This window comes from Protopterus annectens, chromosome 7.part0 (assembly GCF_019279795.1).
Source record: "Protopterus annectens isolate FY-2018-M chromosome 7.part0, PAN1.0, whole genome shotgun sequence".
Taxonomy (NCBI): domain Eukaryota; kingdom Metazoa; phylum Chordata; order Ceratodontiformes; family Protopteridae; genus Protopterus; species Protopterus annectens.
Window position 1 is genome coordinate 111,589,861 of NC_056739.1, and position 23,932 is coordinate 111,613,792.

At 40.6% G+C, this 23,932-nt stretch overlaps 1 protein-coding gene across 2 annotated transcripts in view; it reads left to right on the forward strand.

The window, feature by feature from the left end:
• Positions 1 to 23,932, forward strand: part of IGFN1 (immunoglobulin like and fibronectin type III domain containing 1) — an 877,552-nt gene that overhangs the window by 14,041 nt on the left and 839,579 nt on the right. For both annotated transcript variants that reach the window (XM_044076544.1, XM_044076545.1), the window contains exons 2-3: positions 14,445 to 14,538; positions 15,250 to 15,387. In XM_044076544.1, the coding sequence (XP_043932479.1) occupies positions 14,508 to 14,538; positions 15,250 to 15,387 (169 nt within the window). In that variant the 5' untranslated portion in view covers positions 14,445 to 14,507. The remainder of the gene's footprint in view (positions 1 to 14,444; positions 14,539 to 15,249; positions 15,388 to 23,932) is intronic.

Genomic DNA, 23,932 nt, shown 5'->3' on the forward strand with positions numbered 1-23,932 from the left:
ATAAAATGTAGCATTCTGCAAAACCAAAATTTTATGAGGAACACACCAAAATATTTGGCAAAAATCTTGACATTCTGTGAAAACCTGGACAGTTGAGAGGTATGATGTGACTTACAGAAATAAAACGTTCCAGCATAGAACTAGTTTTCATTTTGCATCATACCACTAACCAGGAAGATACAGTTTCCTTTTGCTTATCATAAACACTTGACAACTTGCATTTTTTATCTGTTTAATGTAGCCTCTGTTATAACATTTGGCATAGTCTATAATAACTACAAGTATCATATGACAATATGTTAATGCATATGACTATACTTGGAGTAAGAAAATGCTCTTTTTTTCTTATAGTCACTAATAATTTATGAACGTATGAGAACGTAATTACTCTTTTAAGAGCTTGTTTGCTTTGCTCATATTATCCCTAAATATTTCATGTTAGGCATTGGTATTGTGACTGTTTGCTTCATTCACTTCTGCTCTGTGCTGTTCTGTCAGGTATGCCAGCTCTTTATGGTCCTATGATAGCACACCAATAAAAACATATTAACTAATCACAGCTTAAGACTTTCTTCTTTTTGTAACACATATTCTTTGTACTCAGTGTACATCATTGCTTTGCAGCCACAGTCATAATTAGACTCTTACATTTTTCTCTGTGGCTTCCGTTAACAACTGCTGTTCCAGGAAGACAATGACTGAAACATCGGTGATGTTCTCACTTTATCTCAATGTTTTATGCCTGCAAAAACAAGTAAGAAGCAGAAAAACATCCAGAGCTGTCCCAGGGAATGCTATGCAAAGTGGTTATGTTCAGGAAAATGCTCTACCCCTGTAAACAAAAAGCACATAAATAAATAAATACATCATCTGCACCCTAACAAACTAATAGTCAAGTGGGTTAAAATGCTTGTGTAATAAATGAGAGGTCACACTGCTATTTGATGTGAGATATGACCACATCTCATTCCTACAAATAACGTGTTTCCAACAAAGTGGAGCACCAGTGCTAGTTATGTGGCTGGATTTAGGAGATACAGTACCTCCTACATGACCGACACTGTTTTTACCTAGCTCTGGCAGTTAAATACCATAAAAATTGACAATTCAGCAATGAATTCAGCAACCCACAGAGCGTAGAAATAGATGTATCCCCCTTTCCCCAGTATAAATACATACATATAAACATACTAACTTTCCTCCTTTTTTCAGTTGATTACTCAAAGTATTTTTAATGAGTACTTGTAGTGTGCCACTGAATCTGTTTGAGTTTAATAGTATAAGTACTGTATACAGTACACATATGTAACATAAGATCTGCAGCTATAAAGAGCAGGTGGCTTTTATTAAATTAATTGAACATTAGATTAACTGAACATTAGACATACAGATGAATGCCCAGTTTTTATGTAATCATGGTTTCAAATATATAATATATGGCATTTAGCTTGTTTGAGCTCACAGTATCTGTTAAAGATTTGCAACTTTGCAACTTTTAAAGACAGGAGAATAATTGTTGTATAGTTTGGAAATTAAACACACTTGAATTGCTGACCTTTTCTATCTCATTTTTAAAGATTCATACTTCCATTTTCTATTAGTATTATTTCATATTTGTATGGCAGCCACGAGTTCATATTATGTTAGTAGCTAGTCACTGATAAAAGCATGATGCTTACATTTCCTTCTTAACAACTGCATTGCTTAATACTATCTGTTAGTGAGGCCTCCAGGCATTAGATTTTAGCTTGCTGTTAGCCAAGAGTGCTGGTAATTTGTAAGTGTAAAGCTGCCTGATGAGGCAGGGTATTCAATTCATGGTAAGAGCTCTGAAAATCATCCCAGATAATGTGGATAAGCCTTACACATGTTCCCCATCTCACCAGTGTGCCATCCCATGTATAATGTTAGACAAGACGGGGACGCCCTGCACTTGGTACAGTGTGCCATCCCATGAAAACTTTAAACAGGACCAGGCTGTCCTGCACTTGGTGCAGCGGATTGTGCCATATATAATTTAAACAGGACAAGGTTCTCCTGCCATTGATGTAGTCAGATGTGCCATGTAAAATTTAGAAAGGATCACATTACCATGGATTTGATGCAGTGACAGCAGCAGTGTGCACTTGTAAAATTTAATAAAGGAGCAGGCTGTCCTGCATTCGGTATAGTCTGTCATCCCATGTGTAATGTTAAACAGGATCAAGCTGTCTTGCACTCAGTACAGTATGTCGCCCTCATCCTATGTAAAATTTTGACAAACCAGACTACCCAACAATTAGTTAGGCTGACTGCTTATAATTCATTCTTCCTGTACCAGAAAGGCTAACGCTCTTAATCTGCAGGTAAGATCAAGACAGTACTTTAGCTAAGTATTTTTATTTCAGGAAATATTTAATGACTATTCCAGGAAGGATAGCACAGTGTGTTCAGTGTGTGTGTGTGTGTGTGTGTGTGTGTATGTGACACACACACAAGCATATGTATACATAGCTATCCACACAAACATGCATATGTATGTATATATATATATATATATATATATATATATATATATAGCTTTCCACACTCACAAACACACACACACACACACACACATTATATATGTACATATATAGATACGGAGAGATAGACAGAAGTCTTTCTGTTTGCCTCTGGATAGTTGATCGACATTCAGAAAGTCAAACCTAAAAGATCAAGGGTGTCCTCCTGCCACAGTGGCCAGATTTGTCAAAGAGATAGAAGGTGAGTGTTGCATTTTCCTCACTTTCGTCTTCTTTTCCAGGTTTGTGTGATTGAGGGTGCAACGGGAGACCTGTTGTGCCCCCCAAGACAGAGATGCTAGGAAAGGCAAAGGCAATGGGATGCAGCTACACAAAGAAATCAGCAGCCTACAGACTCCATACACTGTCTTTCAAGAGTACTGTATAAATGACCAGGCTCTCTTGGAGTTTGTCATGCAGACAAGTATCACACAGTCAGTAAGGCTGCAGTGGCATCCACGTATTCCTGTAAAAATAGCCCTGCACACATGCTGTGTGGCAGCCATGGAGGCAACCTGCTCAGAATGGGAGAAGTACACATGGCATTGATGGCCATCAGTACACTGACCACATGGTCTTCCACATTCTCAAGGAGCAGCCAGTAGCCAAGAGTGGCTCTAATGCAGTCTCTTTTGCCAGAGAAAAACTAGGAGAAGGGTGAATGGATAAGGGGTGGTATATCCACAGACTAGAAGATTGGAAAGACTCCTAATTACAGACCAAATCTGACAAAAGGGACATGATACTGCTGCACACAATTACATTAGACAGAAATGAAAGGGTCCTAATAAACAGGAAGTGTAGAAGAGGAAGGAAGAATCAGGTAGCAAACTACACTGACCAACTATACCCTGGATCTCCAAACGTATTTCTTCATGACAAGAATTACAGACTCATTCAAAGGAATCCCAAGAGATGTTTAGGAAGTCTGATGACAGATGGATGTATTGAAGGTAGAATGTTAAGTATGCTTAAATGGTAGACAAGAAGAGCTGTTATATCCCCCCACCCCCACAGTCAAGCAGATAAAGTATAATGCAACCATGAGTACAGTATGGAAACAAAATTCACTACTGCAGTATAAGGTGGAAGGTTGGCATTTTTTCTAAACTATGATGTGATAATAAATCATTATATTTTTCTGTGTAAACTATATGCAATAAAAACATATGTAGTTACATTTTTCCAGTCTGAGCAAAGTTATTTATTGAGAAGAATTAAAGAACAAAATGACAACCTATCCTATTAACACCTCATTACACTGTAAAAACTCCACAACTGTTAGGGATAGAGGACTTGGACCTTGCAGAGGAGAAAATGTAGGGGAGAAGATAATCCTGAAGGAATTCCAAATTTCTGGTAGTGTTTTGGAGGGCATTTAACACTTTCGGCCTGTAAGAGTGAACAAATATGTTTGTGGAAAAGATTTTCTAGTTGGTGTCATTCCAAGAACCAGGACCCTTTTCAGGCCTTGTTGCCTCTGGTTCTTGATTATTTGTGTATGTTTTTGCCTTCTGGTCTTTCTTACTCTTCTGTTAAGATTAATCTGTTTGACATTTCTGCTTGTCTTCCCTTGGAACACCTCCCCTTCCTTCCTGTCCATCAAGTCAAGCAGTTTTTGAGATGGGGGTTTTATAGTCATCTGCCTAGAAAAAAATAGCTCCTCCTTGGGATCTTAACTGTGTGCCTAGGAAGCTAACTCTTCTTCCATTTGAAGCAGCTCATCAGGCTGATTTGACCTTCTTCACTTGCAAGATTGTATTACTCATTGCTCTGACTTCTGCAAGAAAGCTGTGTGAGTTATAAGCTCTTATAGTGAGTCATCCCAACTCATTTTTCACGAGAAAAGAGTTTTTTTGAGAACAAATCCTTCTTTTATGCCTCAGGGGTTTCAGAAGTTACACTGAGCCAATCTATTAATCTCCCTGTCTTCTTTCTAAAACCCCAAAACATGGGGAGAAAGAATTCTTCATACTATGGATGTCCACAGTTAAGTCAGATAATATTTGTACAGAACAAAGTCCTCTCCCATAGATTTTCTGGTTACATCCACTAATGGTACCATTAAATCACCTGACCCAACTACCAAGCTACTTGGTATTACCATTGACAACAACCTCAACTTTGACATTCACATCAACAACACTATAAAATCTGTCAACAAAAAACTTGGCTCCCTCTACACAATTAAACCCTTCCTGTCACCTACAGCTAGAACTACTATTGCACACACTCATCTAATCTCTACACTCCTCTATGCCTCATCCATTTTCACTAATCTATCTAAGAACAACCTCAATAAATTGGAAATCTCCTACAATAACATAGTCAGATTTGCTACTGGCAACCCATTTAGGACTCACCATTGCTTTAATTTAAAGCAGCTAGAATGGTTGGAACTACAAAATCTGTTTAAATACCACCAACTAATCATTGACCATAACACTTTATCAACCTTCTGATACTCCTATTCTAACGTCATCACCCCCTATAAAAATCTGAAGTCCTTACATTCATCTCAGAAACTTCTAGTTAACACATCTAAATCTAACAACAGGGCTGGGATTCTCTCTTTTCTAATACTGTGGGAAAGTTCTGGAATCTCCTACCCAGTGACCTTTCCTAACTTTCCTCTATATCACTCTTCAAAAACAGACTGAAACTTTTCCTCAGAACACACTGGTTATGCCCCTGTACTAAACCTGACTAGTTATCTGTTCTATCCAAAATATGCTCTGCCTACCCTATTCTTTTCATTAACTCTTCTGTCATCCTTATTAACATTTTTTTTACTTTTTCACTCTGTATTTCATTATTTCCATCCCATTGGATACTTATTTGTTAAAAAACTCATTATTACTATAACTAAACATTAAACTGCTTCTTTTTTATTATGTACTGTACTTGTATGTTGTATAACCTGTATGCCTTCTTTTTTTTACATTATGTAATGTACCTATATGTTGCTTTGTACCTGCATTTTACACTGTAATGACTTCTGTCCTCACTGAATATTTCTGTGTTAACCAGAAATGTCCTTGTATATACAACTGATGTTATTTTTGATATTTGATGTTATTTTATCTGTGTGTCATGAAGCTTGTCTCCCTGGGCCTTTACTGAAAATGAACATATATCCAGTTAGGCTAGCCCGGTCAACAAATGTAAAATAAAATAAAATAAAATAAACTCAGTCCTTCAAGAAATGAAAGTAAGGGAAAAGGCCAACCAGTGTCAAAGAAGACAATTTTGATATGGTATTGTGATGCTATTTCTTTTGCTCTCACCATAACAAACCATTTCAGGCAGGGTTAGGGCCCCCCTCACTCAGCACTGGCTTCTTCTAGGGCTTTCTGGAAAGGGGTGGACTCTAGAAGTATTCTAGAGGCAGCAGCTTGGTCCTTTTACAAAGCATTATAAACTGGATTCCTTTTCCAGGTCCAGAGCAAGCGCTGCTAGGACCATTCCTTCACCCTATAATACGCCCCAGACCACAAAATCCTTTATAAACGCATTCTATGAACACCTTCAGGAATGCATGGATCATGCAATCCCAAATAAAACCAAGACCCAATCCTCCAAAGGCAGACGTCCTGTCTGGTGGACCCCAGCCATAAACAAACTATACAATAGAAGGAGGAAGCTACTACATGACAGAGCAAAATCCCAAAAAGGGAAGGCATCTCTGATCAGTATTAGCAAAAAACTACGGGCACTCATAAAATTGTCTAAGGCCAGCTTCGAGAGAAAAATTGCACAGGACACTAAGGATAATCACAAGGCTTTCTTTAGTTATGTTAGGAACCTGGGTGGGAATTCCCAGATATGCTCAGAATTAGTCCAAAATGACAAAAAATACATCGAACCCACAGACATTGCCAACATCCTAGCTGACAGGTTCAGCGCAAACTTCCCCTCCCCACCAAAAGGGCTAATATCTATCCCAGCAGAGTGCTGCCCCCCTGACATCTCAGATGCTCAGGTAAGAACTGCCCTCTCCAAAGCAAGAAACACAGCATCAATGGGACCAGACGGTGTCCCGGGCTGCGTCCTACATGAACTCCAAGAAGAGCTAAACCCAAACCTAAAACTACTGTTCAATCTCAGCCTTACTACAGGATATGTACCCAAAGAGTGGCGTACAGCAACAGTGGTCCCTCTCCACAAAGGTGGTGCCTCAACGGATCCTGGAAACTATCGCCCCATAAGTCTCACTAGCTTGGTCTGCAAAGCTATGGAAAGGATCATCATGGACCTTATAAATAAAGATATTGGGGACCTACAGACACTGGATCCTACCCAGTTCGGCTTTGTTAAGGGCAGATCCTGCCTCTTAAATCTGGTCAATTTCTTTGAAACAGTCACCAAGGCCATTGACAAGGTGAAGGTGGTCCACACAGCCTACCTGGACCTCGCAAAAGCCTTCGATACAATACCCCACTCGGGCATTATAGATAAGCTCACCAGCTTAAATATAAACCCCTATGTCACTAGATGGGTTGCAAACTGGCTCAAGGACAGAACCCACATGGTTAGAATAGCTGGAGCCATGTCAGACTCCAAACCAGTTACAAGTGGCATCCCACAAGGCTCAGTCTTGGGACCTCTCTTGTTCGGTATATATTTCTCGGAGGTACAGGCCAACATGGAAGGACTGTGGCTGACCAAGTTTGCAGATGACTACAAACTGGGCACCATAATAGACTCTCCAGCTGACACAAGCATCCTCCAAAAGGGCCTCATAGAAACAGACAACTGGTGTCAGAGCCATGGCCTCAAGCTAAACGCCAAAAGGTGTATAGTCATCCCCTTTGGCAAAAACAAAGTGCCCACAAATTACCACATAGGTGGTAATCAATTAAGTACAGAAGAAGTAATTAGGGACCTGGGGACCCAAGTTGATAGCAATCTCTCATTTGACAACCACGTGGCCAAAGTGGTTAGAAAAACATTTTATATAGCCCACCTAATCATGAAGAGATTCACATCTAGATCAGGGAGGTCATCGTGCCTCTTTACTCATCCCTCATCAGGCCCATAATTGAGTACAATGCCCCTTTTGGGATGTACCTTACCAGACACCTGCAGCAACTGGAAAGACCCCAAAAGTACCTCACCAAGAGGATCAAGGGGCTCAAACAGATGCCGTATGCTGCCGGTTAAAGAAACTCCAGCTCTACTCAGTGGCATACCGCCTGCTCAGAGGCGATCTGTGCCTGACTTATAAAGCCATGTCCAACCCGGAATTAATGGACATGCTGCACCTCAGAAAATCCAAATCCCATCGAGCTACGCTCGAGGGACTTAAACCTCAGCACTGAAATAAATAGGACATGCTGGAGGGACAGATTCATAACCCAGAGGCTCCCTTCACTCTGGAATAAAATCCCAGTCCAGGTTAGGCAGAGTCCCTCATTGACTCTCTTCAAGAGGAATCTTGATGAGTGGATGGGAGATCGTAGGTTTACCCCGGGTATCACTTCTGTGTCACTGTTAGACAGAAGCGCAGTATACTAACCTCGAAAAAGGGCATAGCAAAATTAATTTAAAATGGGTGGCGAAAGCCATACACACTCTGTCTAGGCTTATAAATGCCCTAGGGCAGATAGCCTAGTATGAACCTATGAACCTATGAACCTATATGTTACTAGGTCATGTTAATTTACCCTAATTGCTTAGGTTACTGCAACAGTGTTCTAATGTTGAGCACAGTAAAGTTGTGTAAGTAAAACTTGCACAAAAAAGTACAGGTGGAAAATCGAGACAGATGCAGTTAAATACGTCTGTTCTCGAAACTCTTTAAAAGCAATCACTTTTATTATAGTACAAAAAATTGAGCGCTTTCATCCCTACAGACCCAGGACTTCATCAGAATTGAATAAACAACAGTTGGGACTTATCATAATCATCTCATGGTGGGTAGATGTTCATCTTCAATGACTGCACTGTTTATGGAGCATTCCAATAAACATTCTTAAGTTACAACACCTTGGCAAAACTGTGCCTGGACTGCAGGCAGGTCTTAAACTCAACTGTAGTGCATCCGTCTCCATTTTCCACATGTACATTTTTTGTGTGTGATTTGTTGGTCTATTATCATACACCCTAGTTATTTTATTAAGTAAAATTTGCCATTACAGTAGGTGGTCCAATAGATCACTGCTGCCATAGCCATTCCTTTTCTCCATCCCCCTTGTTTTGTTTTTTTTTTTTGTATTTTCAAGATTTGGATTGTTTCTATTTTTATTTTTATTTTTTTTTTCAAAATTTCAAAACTTCGATCTTATGGTCTCGACCATAAGCAATTCAAAGTTTTAAAACTTCAAGCTTTAAAAGTAGACTCATATAAAAGTAGACTCATATATATATATATATATATATATATATATATATATATATATATATATATACATATATATATACACACACACACCAAACACATCGACTGATGCACGCAACTTTCCAAACAGTGCTTGGATAAAACCACAGTCCCAAAATTCAGCACTCACGAAATAAATCCACCAAGCCTTATACTATTATATTAGGGCAAGAAAAAGGCCAAACACATGGATCCTTTACTGCAGAATGAACATCTGAGCAGCATAAAAAAAGCAACGGTCTGGCTATAACACAGACCGGTTTCACACTCTGGCGTCGTCAGTGTGAATAGCAGCAACCTAACCCATCACCTTATTACAATTAAAACTTAAAGTGATACTAGCCATAATGTACAGAATAAAAAATAATAAAAATAATAACAAGAAACAATAAAATGATGCATAAAAATTAATACAAAACTACATCTAGAATGGAGAACTAAATCATTATAACTTTAAACATCCTAACAACTGTATCTATCTCAAACAATCTTATTTCCAGTGCTCATTCAACCCAGGTTTATATAGGGAGCCTAAATTAATGATCCATATTCTTTCCTTTTTATCTAAAAGTTCATGTTTATATAAATTTGACATCCTCCTAGCTTTCTCTACATCAATCCCCACAAACATAAATTGTGCAGATATATGCTCCAATTTATGCTTGAAAAGTGCACTTCTCTGACGTTTACAGCTTATGTCACTTAAATGTACTGGTATTCTACTCTTAAATGGCCTGGAGGTCTGTCCTACGTAAGATACCCCACACTGACAAATGGCCATATACACCACCCACTCTGTACAGCAAGTAATTAGACATCTAATGTCAAAAACCCTTTGTGTATTATCTGATGCAAATGACTTGGCCTTTGTCACTACCCTGCAATATACACAATTTCCACAGCTATTACATCCCTTGAGAACCTCACCTCTGTCATCTTCATTACCCAAATCGATTTTCTTGAACCAAAATAATGTCCGACCAATATTTTTCCCCATCGATAGCTGTATGAACAGCTGTCTCTAAGGCACTGGTCAAAAAATTAATTGAAGGTTAAAACTCGAACTGCAAATGAATACAAAACACACAAAAAACAAAGACTCTCAAAAGTAAAGTGCAAACAAACTTTACTAGTGTCTCCTGGTACCTCGGCTAAAAAGCCTTCAAGGGATAAGTTGTTACACCACCAGCACATTATTTATAATGAATCGCATGATGTTAACCAGTTATACACATTGCACAAACCCTTTTCATTTAAAGTGACTTTGAACCATTAAAACAAAAGCTTGTAAATTAATTTCTCAGCCACATGTTTTATACACTGTATTGACTATAATTTAAAGTCAATATGTTTTATATTTAACTACATGCATTAAATCGGACAAACCCCTGTGAAAACAAAATTAAAATCTGATTTACTTTATCAACGTCAATTTTACATATTAATATTCACCGCCAGATCTTTAACACTTCCCAATATTTATCTATAATTCCTTTAATTTTAAATGAATTTGTGCCATAATTGATAACAAACCTCAACTTAGAAGTCCTGTTTTCATCAGATTCGATTCTACCAGTAGCCATATCTTTCAATACAGATTCCCTCTTTAGATTTAATGCACTAGTTTTCTCTTTATTCACTTCTGATGCATTATATCCTCTCTTAATAAACCTTTCACTCATTTTCTCTGCCTCTGCTTGAAATCCTGTATCTTCACTACAGATACGTCTTAATCTATAAAACTGTGACTTGGGTATATTTTTTATCATATGTTTTGGATGGCAGCTCTTGGAGTCTAACAAAGCATTTTTAGTGAAAGGTTTTCTATATAAGCTGGTAACCATTGTCCCATCTGATGTTTTTATAACATTAACATCTAAAAAATCAATGTTATAAGGTTCAATCCTATCCACAAATTTTAAATCAAATTCATTGGAATTCAAATATCCAACAAACTCATACTGTATATGCAACTCTCAACAGTTCCTGACCAAATGCCCCAACAATCATCCAGCTAACGTCACCACATAATAAGCCCTTTCTTAAATGGATTCTTCTCACTATAAATCAAATCCCACTCTAAAAACTCCATAAAGAGGTCATCACAGATGGGAACGAATGTAGTGCCCATGGCTGTGCCTTTAACCTGCAGGTAGCACTCTCCATCAAAATAGAAAACATTATGTTCTAATACCAATCGCACCAGGGTAATCAAAAATTATATGTGTTCAGATGAATAAACATCATATTCTCTTAACCAATGTCTCAATGCTCTAATACCCTCCTTCATGAGGAATACTTTTGTATAAGGATGAATGTCAAAAGTACACAAAAACCATCCATGGACAACCTGCAAGTCATACATCAAGCAAATAAACTCATTAGAATCCTTCAATCTGGCTCTGATCAACTGCAATAGGGGTTTAAGTTGATGTTGTACATAGCTAGGGGTTCAGGCAAAGACCCTCTACCTGATACTATAGGTCACCCATGGGGGCTATCTATTGATTTATATATTTTGGGCTGTATATAAAATTTTTGAGGTTTAGGATCATCCATTATGAGTTGTTTACATACGATTCTGATATCAGACCGTCATTATTCATTTTTAAGAGAAACCCATTTATTTTTCTCTTAAAATCCATTGTGGGATCAAGAAGTAGCTAAAATAAAACCTACCATCATTTAATTGCCTCAAAGCCTCTTTAACATATTCAGAAGTTGCCCATAATACAGTAGCTCCACCTTTATCTGCTTTGACTGCCACAGTTTCTTTATTGTTTTTTAACTGTGTCAATGCCCGTCTCTCTAATTTAGTTAAATTATCCCCATGGCTTCTGAATAAAACACTCTGATGTATATGCAGGTCACGTAATACCATATCTTTACCCTGCTATTCACACAGATGATGCCAGAGGGTGAAACTGGTCTGTGTTGTAGCCAGATCACTGCTTTCTTTATGCTGCTCAGATGTTCGTTCTGCAGTAAAGGAATTTAAACACACTACATCTATGTGTTTGGCCTTTTTCTTGCCCTAATATAATAATATAGGGCTTGGTGGATTTATTTCTTGAGTGCTGGATTTTGGGACTGTATATATATATATATATATATATATATATATATATATATATATATATATATATATATAAAATATGGTTTACTATCATTTCAGTGATCATACCTCATGCGAATTATCATTCCTACGAACCGTACAAACAAAAACAAAAACAGCGACCGACAAAAAAGTCGTAACAATTCAAACATTCACCACACTTCCACAACTGCTTGTACTGAGCAGCACAAAGTAGAGAACATTCTTGCAAGGGGGCAAACCATCATGCACCACCCATGTTGGGGCTATGCTCCCCACACCCCCTGCTACTTATATATACAAACTCTGAGATTCCACTTCAGTGAGGGAAAGGGTACATTTCCCGATCCCCACTATAGTGCAGTCTGCATTAAAATGTAGAAAGTCACAACAGCGAATGCTGTAGTGCATTCGCTGTTGTGCATTTCTACATTTATATGTTCTTTCTTTTGATACTATCGAATGGGATGTTTCAGACTAACATAAATCAAAAAAAGTCCAAGCGCCATTTGATAATAAACCATAATAATGTATGTATATATATATATATATATATATATATATATATATATATATATATATATATATACACAAACGGGTCCCCTTCAAAACATCTAAAACCCATAACATCTAATTTCAAAACATTGAGACCAGAACATCTAAAACCCATAACACTGAATTTCATATAATCTAACAGTACAAGTCACATGAAAATAACATCCCCTCCACATATAACGACATATAATGACACCAAACTACCAAACACACTTTTTACTATGTTTCTGCAGGGGGGCTTGATACAGTGGGGTTAGGAAATTAACTTTTTCCCACTGTAGTGCGATCTTGGAGTTGGTATATTTAATTTACGGGGGGGTGTGGGGGAATGTAGTAAAAAGTGTGTTTGGTAGTTTGGTGTCTTTATATGATGGGGGATGTTATTTTCTTGTGATTTGTAGTGTTAGATGTTCTGAAATTTGATGTTATGGGTTTTAGATGTTTCAAAGTAGACCCATAAACACACATATGTATACATACGTGTGTATATGTATATATATATATATATATATATATATATATATATATATACACACACACACACACACACACACATATATATATATATATATATATATATATATATATATGCATGGATTCATTTTATAATTTCGAAATACTGAAATACTGAATTTCAGTATTTCGAAATCATAAAGTCGAATGTCCATAATCCTGACAGCACACAATCGCGAAACACACAATCACGAACACATACAAACCATATACCACACAACACATACATCATCCAACCCACACTACAGCAAACAAAACACACACAAACACAAAAACACTAAAACAAACCTACACTACATGTAAGCAGGGCGGCTGTGCCCCCCCCTACTTATATATACTAACTCCGAGATCACAAAAAAAGATACAAAAAGCAAACACACACCCACACATTTCACAGTCCCTTGCACACACACACATCACACATATACATACATCCACATATTCAGACACACTCAAACTCCCACACAAAACCCTTACAAAACACTCACTTACCTTCAATTGCACCTACATCCATACACAATACACTCCCAACACCGCACGCCACGTACCGTAAGCCATAACCGCAAATTTGAGATATTCGAATTTACGATTATGCACTTTTGCGATTTTCAGTTTTCGACTTTATGATTTCGAAATACTGAAATTCGGTATTTCAGTATTTCGAAATTATAAAGTGAACCCGTATGCATATATGTATATATATATATATATATATATATATATATATATATATATATATATATAATGTGCTCTTAAACTTTGAAAGGCTTGAGACTTGGTCATATCCTTGGTAGGATGCAACCCTAATAGTTTAGGTTATTGCAACAGTGATCTATTAGAATATTTACTGATATGGCAACTTTTACTTACACAACCAGGAACATCCCTGAGTTTCCTTAAACATTCAGTTCTATCCCTCATAAAAATATGAGATTTTGCAGCAAGCACATGACAGCAAAAGTTGGAGCTTTTCCCCTGGGGCCTCTGCTGAAAAGGGGTCTTTGCCCAGTCAGACTTTCCCAATCAACAAATGTATATAAATAAGTTAATAGATAAATATGAAGCCACTTAAAACAGCACTGATTACATTTACAGACTTTCTGCATGTTAGTACAAGTCCACATATTCTACTAGCTTTCCAAATTAAAAGTACCTATAAATAACAAGTGCCCATGAGTTGAGGGCCTTGCCTGTCATTATTTTGTGCTTTTTCCTTGATTCTTATATGAAGGTGTTGAGAACTATACAAGGGATAATACAAAAATCATGACCATGCTGTTGTTTCTCTCTGGTCTGACTACAGTATGAGAAATGAAAACTATACCAATTTGACTGTTTAGGTTTCTTTTCTTTTTTGCAGGTTTTGATGCAGTCATCTTAAAGGCTTTACAGCTAACCTCTAGGAGTGATACTCTTCTCTACAATGTTTCCTCAAAAGGCTGTTCCTCCTCAAGGTGAGAAGGGAAGGGTCCTCCCAAATTCCCAAAAAATAGATATCTTTACCAGAGATCCTTTTACTTTAAACCAGCAGTTTTATGTGGACGAGGTATGAGAATTTGCTAACTGCCTTATAAAGTACAGGCTCTACGCATTAATAAAGCTAGTTTAACTACTGCAATGTTGTAATCCTGCTTTTTTTTGTTTAATTCTAATTTTGCCTGCAAATTTGTGTGTTTCACTCTTCTCCATGTTAATACTTGCAAGTGTAGCAATGCTATATGGGCAGTATTCAACCCAGTCCTCAAAACACCCTACCAGTCATGTTAATATGTCTGAGGTATGCTGATAGGAGATCTGCAAATTGTTACTGAAGTGACTGTGATAGTTCTGTCTTAATGCCTGCCTCTACAGCAACTTAATGAAAAGTTAGGCTTTGTATCACTCTGAGGAAATGCCATCTTCAGTGCCATTTATACTGTACCTCCAAAACAAATCTAATCTGGCTAGCATGTGTTAGAAAGATGCTTTGTGTATGGTAAGGAGGTTACAAAGTTTCTAATTAAAGGACGCAATGACAGTGTTGGAAATGCTACAAGCAAATGCTTCTAGCTTTCCACCACTCCCAGCAGGGACTGTGGCATTCGCTGTAATAGTGGAATCTTATGATATTGATTTCCCATGAGACTCATGCAAACTGACTATATGAATTCTGCTTCCTTTATTAGGAAATCCACAGTTTATTAAGAAGAAATCATCTGTTCCTGGTGTCAACATAACACAATTTGTTCCAGATGGTGAGATACCAGAAGGATGTAGCACCCCAGATTTTGAACGTAAACCAATTCCCTTAACTATACAAGAAGGTGAGAAGTACAGACGTATGCCAGACATCTCTGCCAATGAAGTGTTAAAACATTTTATTTGCTCATGTTAGAAGTAATAGTTTAATGTCTGGACCTTTCAGTAGTAAGACTTGACATTAACTATGTGCTGGCTAGGGATGCTCTATAACTGTAAACTTGAGATGGCATTCAGTGGATTCTTTAGAGATAGCTCAGATTTGCTTAAAAATTTAATAAAGAAAGCAGCTAACCGTAAACAGTCAACAAACAAAAAATACCCAAGGGAATGATTCAGATTTAATTTTTGCTAATAATCAAAATTGTTATGCAAAAAGGGGATTTATTTTCAAATTTCAGATAAAATATGAATCTATTGTAAACATGGATTAAAGCATACCAGCATACACATTGAATTTAAAGAGCAACTCCAGACTGAAAGCAAAAGGAAAAAGATTGCAACAGACTGTATTCTATTATATGGCACTGGGAATCTGTGAGGTCACATTCAGAAAGCAAGCCTTCTGTGGGGCTCATTGTCATTAAGGACTACAAATCAAATAAAAAAGCAGAAATTAACACCTCATGACAAGAGTCACTAAATACCATCTATAACTAATTTCCATATGTGGCAGTCATTTTGTTTACAGGTATGATACCACTTTAACTGGCTGGACCCTGGACTTACACTTGGCTCCAATGAGACTCTAAAGTTTTAACTGTGAAAAACTACATTAATAACTTCTGTACTTTTCTGACATTCAGACTGACATTCTCACACTCTAATTTAGAGACAAAACAAGAGACAAAGATTGTCAGACAAGGAATCAGGAACTTTTTGTTGTGTCTTTTGGCTTTTCCCGGTTAGGGGTCGCCACAGCGGAACTCCAGTCCGCTAATGATTGGCAGTATATTTTTTTACGTGCCGAGTTGCCAGTCCTGACGCACAGCCTTCAACGAAGGTACGCCCATTCACGCATGTCTTCACACAGAAGACGCTCTAGCTGAGAATCAAACGGGACAACGTCTTACTGTGAGGCGACAATGCTACTGCAGCACCACCACCGCAGTCACAAGGAATCGGGAACTAATTGTATATAATCTAATTGTTATCTATGATATCAGGAAAATAAGCTGTTTATCATCTCTCAGAAACATGGTTTTGCTTCTTTGTTTTAATTAGGTTACAGTCAGGAATTAATCTGTACTTTGTCTGTGGGAAGGCAGCCTGTGGCTGCATACTTGTCTGAATAGGAGTCGTGAATAAAGCAGCATGTAAACAATACAAATATTTAGGCCTAACCGACGACTTTACAGTAAGCTTTACAACTCACACTAATACTATCATTAATAAAGTCTCCTCACATGTAAAGCTCTGCTATAGGAGATCACATCTATCTCCTAATGCCCACACAGCACTGGCCAAGAATGCCCCTCTCCCTATAATAGAATATCGTCTTCCTGTGCTCTCTTTATACTCTATTTACACCACCCTAAGACAACAAGTCGCTGAGAATAAAACTGCCCAGTTTGCCCTACTTGCTGATGCCCACATACACCACCGCAACCTTCTAAATGACCTAAATTCACTACCTATTACTGAAAGGTCCACTTATTTTCTATGGATCCTAATATATAAAATTCTAAATGGTGGTTACTGACCCCTTCAAAAAATACCATTCATGGAACAGTTCTACCCCATAAGGAATTCTTAGGAGAATTTAATATCCCTCAACCATCCACCACTTAAAACAGTCATTGGTGAAAGAGTCTCCTCATGAACAAACCAAGCTCTCTGGAGCAAACAAGACATCAAGATACTCTAAGTTTAAGAAGTCCCTTTCCGAGCATCTCTTCAAGAAAGTTAGTTGTAAATGCTTTAAGGGTAACAGATAAACTCTTTAAAGGTTTACAATTCTAAAAATGCTTTTAGTCTCTCAACTGCTTTCCTTTGTCTTGTAAAAAGAAGTTATGTACCTACCATAACGTTCCATGTTAGTTGTCTTCATCTCGCCTTCTTTCTTGCTTGTTGGGATTGGAGCCGACCCTCGGCTCTGACTCTGCCATCTTCTATAGCTCGAGAGCTGTTTACTAGCTCGAGGCTACCCCTTATCCCATGATGCCTAGCGCTAGCTATCCAGATCTCGTTTGCAATAGCTAACCCCAGACATAGCCAAAGAATCAACCTGTCCAAACTAACAGGTTGAGCATACCTGTCATACTCTCTAAGTCAGTAGAGGAAACACCCCAGAGAACACTCAGCCGGTGAAACCTGAACTCCTCTCGGTCCAATAGGACAGGGGGATGGAGGGGGGGACGCAAGAAAGAAGGCGAGATGAAGACAACTAACATGGAACGTTATGGTAGGTACATAACTTCTTTATGTTAAGTTGTCTATCTCGCCTTCATTTCTTGCTTGTTGGGACAGCGTCCCTAGCACCTACGATCCTGGGCGGCTCATTGGAACAGACTCTTCAGAACAGTGGAACCAAAGTTAGCTCTATTCCTGGAGACCATGTCTAACTTGTAATGAGAAATAAAGGTATGAGGATTTGCCCACGTGGCAGCGGCACAGATAGAGTGCATGGGCAACCTAGACTGGAAGGCTACAGAAGTGGCCAAGGCCCTAGTAGAATGACCTTTCGGTTTGGTAGACAATTCTTTGTTTCTTAGTTGATAGATGAAGGTAATAATGTGAGACAACCACCTGGACAGGGTCACTTTGGAGACTGGGAGACCCTGTTTGCCCCTAGCATAGGAAAGGAAAAGTTGATCCGACTTTCTTACATCCTTCGTTCTATGCAGGTAAAAACGCAATTGTCTATGAACATCCAAAAGGTGTAATTTGTATTCTGCCTTGTTGGTGTAGTTAGGGAAAAACACTGGAAGGTCTATGGAATGGTTTAGATTATTTTCTGAGCAGACTTTGGGAAGGAATGAGGGATTAGTTCTCAGAGTAACCCTGTCCTTATGAAAAACTAAGTACAGAGGACGAACACTTAGTGCTTGAAGTTCCGAGACACGTCTGGCTGAGGTAATAGCTACCAGAAAGAGAGTTTTCCAAGATAGAAACTTAAGGGAGCAGGATACTGCCGGTTCAAAAGGGGGCATAATCAAGGAGGTTAGTACCAAATTAAGGTCCCAAGGAGGAGGGGAATCTCTCACTGGGGGCCTAAGGAGAGTAGTCCCTCTGAGAAAAGCTTTACACAGCTTATGAGGCATAATATTTAGATTAGAAAAACCAACATGAAAGTTAGAGATGGCTGCTAGTTGAACCCTGATTGTGGCAGAAGCGGACCCAGAATGAAAAAGCTCTGTTAGGAACTCCAAGATTTCGTGAACTGGGGCTGAAAAGGGATCTATGTTCCTAGCCTCTGCCCAACAAGAGAAACGTTGCCATTTGCTAGCATATGTCTTCCTAGTAGCCGATTTGTGACAGGAGACAATAATCTCACGCACAGCCAGGGAAATGCTGGGAAGCCTGGCTAGGGTTGGAATTGGATCAACCAAGCTGTGAGCTGGAGTGTTTGGAGGGATCGATGCAATTCTCCTGATTGAATCAGCAGGTCTGGAATAGGATTCAGAGTCCAGGGCTGCTCGAGGAGGTAAGGGTGCAGGAACGGAAACCAGATCTGTTGAGGCCAGTACGGAGCAATGAGGATCATTTTGCAACCCAACGATATAGCTTTCTGTATGAGTTTGGGTATAAGAGGGAACGGCGGAAAGGCATAAAGAAGTCCCTGAGGCCAATCGTGGACTAGTGCATCTCTGGGAGGGTGACCGGGAAGCAGTAAAAGGGAGAAGTAGTTGCTGCATTTGGTGTTGAAGGGGGTTGGAAACAGATCACAGCAAGGCTGTCCCCATTTGCGGAAGATCAGATCCGCAACTACCTGATTCAGAGACCACTCGTGAGGCATGAGAATAGCTCTGCTGAGCCTGTCCGCTATGACGTTGAACTTCCCAGGGATGTGCGTTGCAATCAGAAATCGTTGGGAGGAAATCGCCCACTGCCAGAGTCTGAGTGCTTCTCGACATAGGGGGTAGGATCTGGTTCCGCCCCGCTTGTTGATGTACCACACTACTGACATGTTGTCCATTTGAATTGCAATGGTCCCAGGAGGGAGGGAGTCCTGAAGTGCTTGCAACGCTAGGAGCATGGCTCTCATCTCCAAGACATTTATGTGCAGATGGTATTCGTGAGGCTGCCAAGTGCCTTGGACTGTCCTGCCCTGATAATGCCCCCCCCACCCTATCAGTGAGGCATCCGTGGTCACTGTGGCAACCAGAGGGGGCTGGATGAATGGTCTGCCCTGAGACACTAGTGGGGAGACCATCCACCAGGGAAGGTGTTTTTTGCATGTTTCTGTAATCATGATCATGTGAGACATGGGGAGCTGTTGAAAGGACCACTATGTGAAGAGAAGCCACTGAAGGATTCTCATGTGAAAATGGGCCAGAGGTATCAGAAGAATTGCCACTGCCATAGAACCCAAAGTTTGAAAGACCATCCTGACTTGTACCCTTTTGCATTGCATGAGGATATGAACTTGCTGCCGAATCGTGGCCACCCTGTCTGGAGGTAGCCTTGCGGACATACTTCTTGTATCTAAATCTGCTCCTATATAGGTAATACATTGACAAGGCAACAAGGCAGATTTTTCGATTGTATAGTCCCTGGCTTGAAGAAGTTGATGCCTGGTAGTGCAGTAAGGAGCCAGTCGTCTAGATAAGGAAACACCTGGAATCCTTGACGCCTCAGGTGAGCCGTGACCACTGCCATGCATTTGGTGAACACCCTGAAGGCTGTGGTGAGACCAAAGGGCAGAGCTCTGAACTGATAATGACTGGCTCCCAGCCGGAAGCAAAGGAATCTCCTGGAGCACCTGTCCATTTTGATGTGATGGTACACATCCTGAAGATCTATTGAGCACATCCAATTGTCTTGACCCAAAAAGGGTAGAATGGACTGTAGCGTGACCATCCGAAACCTTGTTCTTTGAACAGACTTGTTTAGTCTGCTGAGATCCAATATTGGTCTCCAGTCCCCTGTCTTTTTTGGTACCAAAAAGAACCTTGAGTAAGTTCCGGATCCGAGTTGGTCTGCCGGGACTTCCTGGATGACTCTTTTTTTCTAGCAGTCTTGAAATTTCTATGACTGCTTGGGCCCTCAGATTGGGTGGAACATCTGGAAGGGATTTGTTGGACGGTAAGGGAGGTTGGAAGAAGGGAATTATATAGCCTCCAGATATGATTGAGTGTACCCATTTGTCTCGCGTTATGTTTTGCCAGGCTTTTGGGTACAGTGAAAGTCTTCCCCTGACTGTCTCCAGAGGCAGGCAGCCGGGCAACCCTTCAGGGATGCTGGAAGGGCTTGTCAGAGAAGGATTCTCTGCTGCCCTGGTTCTGCGGACCCCCTCTGCCCCGAGGGCGGCGTCCGTTGTTGTTGTTTCCTCCTCTGCCCCTGGAGGAAAAATCACTACGTGTATCAGGCGAGGCTCCCTGGGATTTCCGAAACCACATTTTACCACTCTTCTGACCTTTGGGATATGGTCTGGAAGGAGTGGAAAAACGGACTCCCACGGCAGAGAGAGTCTTGCCTTCCTGTTCACACCTAGTGAGAGTGTCTTTCACCTGTGGTCCAAAGAGAAATGAACTATCAAAGGGAGTGTTGGTGAACGACGCTCTAAAAGGTTCCGCAAAATTACATAGCCGCATCCATGCGTGTCTCCTAAGGGCCATGCCTGTACCTGCGGCTCTACTCGCACCATCGGCTGCATAGGAAATGAACCTCATGGAGGAGTTAACTACCGAATTAAGGGTTGCCAGCTGAGAAGCCACTTTAGCTTGAGCCCCTTCAGCTGATGGATCCTGGAGGGTATCTCCAAGCTCTTTCAGGAGATCCCTCTGAAGACTGGTAAAATGGCATAAGTAATTCAGCGACCTCATGGAAAATGTCGCTGAAGCAAACATACACTTCCCGTATCTATCCACGGTCCTAGACTCCTTGTTAGGAGGATGGACAGAGCAAGAAGTTTCCGCTAACTCCTTTTTAGTGGCCACTGCTACTACCATGGCATCTACAGGAACACCCTTGGTAAGGAACTGTTTATCAGGGGGTGCAGTGATAAACTTGCCGGGTCTCCTCGGGGTTGGTTCCACTGTATCTGGGGCTGCCCAAGCCCTTCGAGCCACCACTGACATTAGTGGATCGTAGGGCAGAGACACCCAGGAGGTGGAAGGTCGGGAACCGAATGCATCCAGGAATACAGATTTGTCCTCGGTAGGGGCTAGGGCAGTCCAGTTCCCCCTCTGCTTAAGCATTTCTAGGATGTCCGAAAAGGAAACATCTTCAGAGGGGGATCTCAGGGACCCTTCTGATTCATCCAAATCTGTATCCGAAGTGACAGACTCAGGGGAGTCAATGTGCTTCCTCTTGTACTTCCTCTTCCGAGGGGCCTCCTCTGAATGATCAGGGGAGGCCTCGGAAGAAGAGGAAACACCCAGTGGGGTGCTCTGGAGCGCCGGTTCCCCATGCTTGGGGTCTGGAGGAGGGACAGAGGTTGACGCAGACACTACAGGGGACGGTGCCAGTGGGGTCGAACGTGGAGCTGACTCAGAGGCCAGTACACTCCTCCTGACATCGAAGGCATCCCTGCCACGATGCAAAGAAGGCTCCAATTCCGAGGAAACCAGAATCCTCTTCCGCACCAAGGGAGACGGCTCCGAGGCTGATGTAGGAGCCGAGCTCACCTGCGCCAATGCTCCGAGAGGGAGAACGGGGTCGGACAAGGGTCTGATGCCACTCGCCCCCTCTGAGCCGATGAGGGAGTCTCGGCACCCAGATCTTTCGACGGAAGGCACCATCGAGGCGATCGGAGCCGACGACGGAACCGAAGGGGAAATCGTTATCGGTACCGACGGTTCCACAATTTGAACCCCAACAAACTCCGGTTCCGAGCTCAATGGAGTCGGAGGAGGAACATCAATGGAAGCAGACAGAGCTGACATCTGTTGAGGAGGGCTGGATAACATTTTGGCCAGTGCCTGCGACTTCAACAACCTACTGACCACTCTCTCCACATTGTGATCCGAGAGTCTAGAGGACTGAGAAGAGTGGGAGGATCTGTGACTGCGGTCACTCTGCAACAGGGGAGACTGAGGAGCCGAATGTATAGACTTTAGAGAAGGGGACCTCGGTCTCTTGTGGGTCTGAGACGGCTCCGAAGGTACTGGTGGAGCCGAAGGGGAGGCAGTCTCCTCAGTTCCAGCTGGAACCGAAGTAGTAGGTAAGGCTTGGGCCAATGACAGCTCTGAGCTGGGAGCCGATGATTTGGTTGATTTAGGAGATTTCACCGGCTGAGCCTTGGCCGGTGAATCCTGGGGCTTAAGAAGACTCCCCAAGATAAGCTTATTTTGCGCTCCTGCAGAACCCTTGGGCTGAATGCATGGCATACAGAACAAGAGTCCTGCAGGTGCACTGCGCCTAAGCAATAGACGCAAGAAGTGTGCCCATCTGTCAGACACATTTTCTGACAGCATGAGTCACACTTCTTGAATCCAGACACATTGGATTCTTTAGACATATCCAGTAGAGAAATACTACCTTACACTGAATTGTTTTTGGCCAAAGGGCCAAACAGCAAAAAACTACAGACACTAACCAAAAACACAATAAACTACAGTTAAGAAGTTTTTTTTTTTTTAAACTAGGAAGCCTCTAAGTTAAATGGCTACCTAGGAGGTAAAAAGAAGAAAGGCTTAAACTAAAATGCTACCTACAAGAGGGATAGGAAGGGGGGAGGGGAAGAACTCTCTAACTTAAACGAGTTCTAAGGGAAAACTACAATTACACTAATACAACAACAAACTAATTAATGACTATGTTGAAAACTATAAACTATCAAAAAAGAACTCTAATCCGATAGAAAAAGTAGTACAATAAAACTTATACGAGCCTGAGCCAGTAACAACGAACCTCGCAGCTGAAGCAGCAAACGAGATCTGGGTAGCTAGCACTAGGCATCTTGGGATAAGGAGTAGCTTCGAGCCAGTAAACAGCTCTCAAGCTATAGAAGATGGCCGAGTCGGAACCGAGGGTCGGCTCCGATCCCAACAAGCAACAAATGAAGGCGAGATAGACAACTTAACATCTCTTCTTAATCCTGTGTTCTCTTCTAAGTCTCTTGGCCTGTCTCTGTAATCTCTACTTTTTTTTCCTCACTTCCATTTGAGTCTCCCCCCAGGTAAATTCAGAATTCAGTCTTAAAACTTTAAGAAGTAATTTCATGTAGCCAAACTGTATACAACCAAACTTCTCAGCTGTCCATATTATGCCTTATATGTTTGGTTTGCTCCTCATAAAATTTGTGGTTTTCTGGCAAATCACTGAGATACATAAATTTGAGTTTCGGACTTCATATTCTTCAAAAATGCATGCTAACACAAATCCTGTTATTCTAGGAACTTTCTAAGTTTATAACAGCTCTATTTAAAATCTGTCCGTATTTTGAGCCTTTGTCACCCCCATTATATTAGGCTTTGTCCAGATTTCTTGCACTTAGAACTTGAG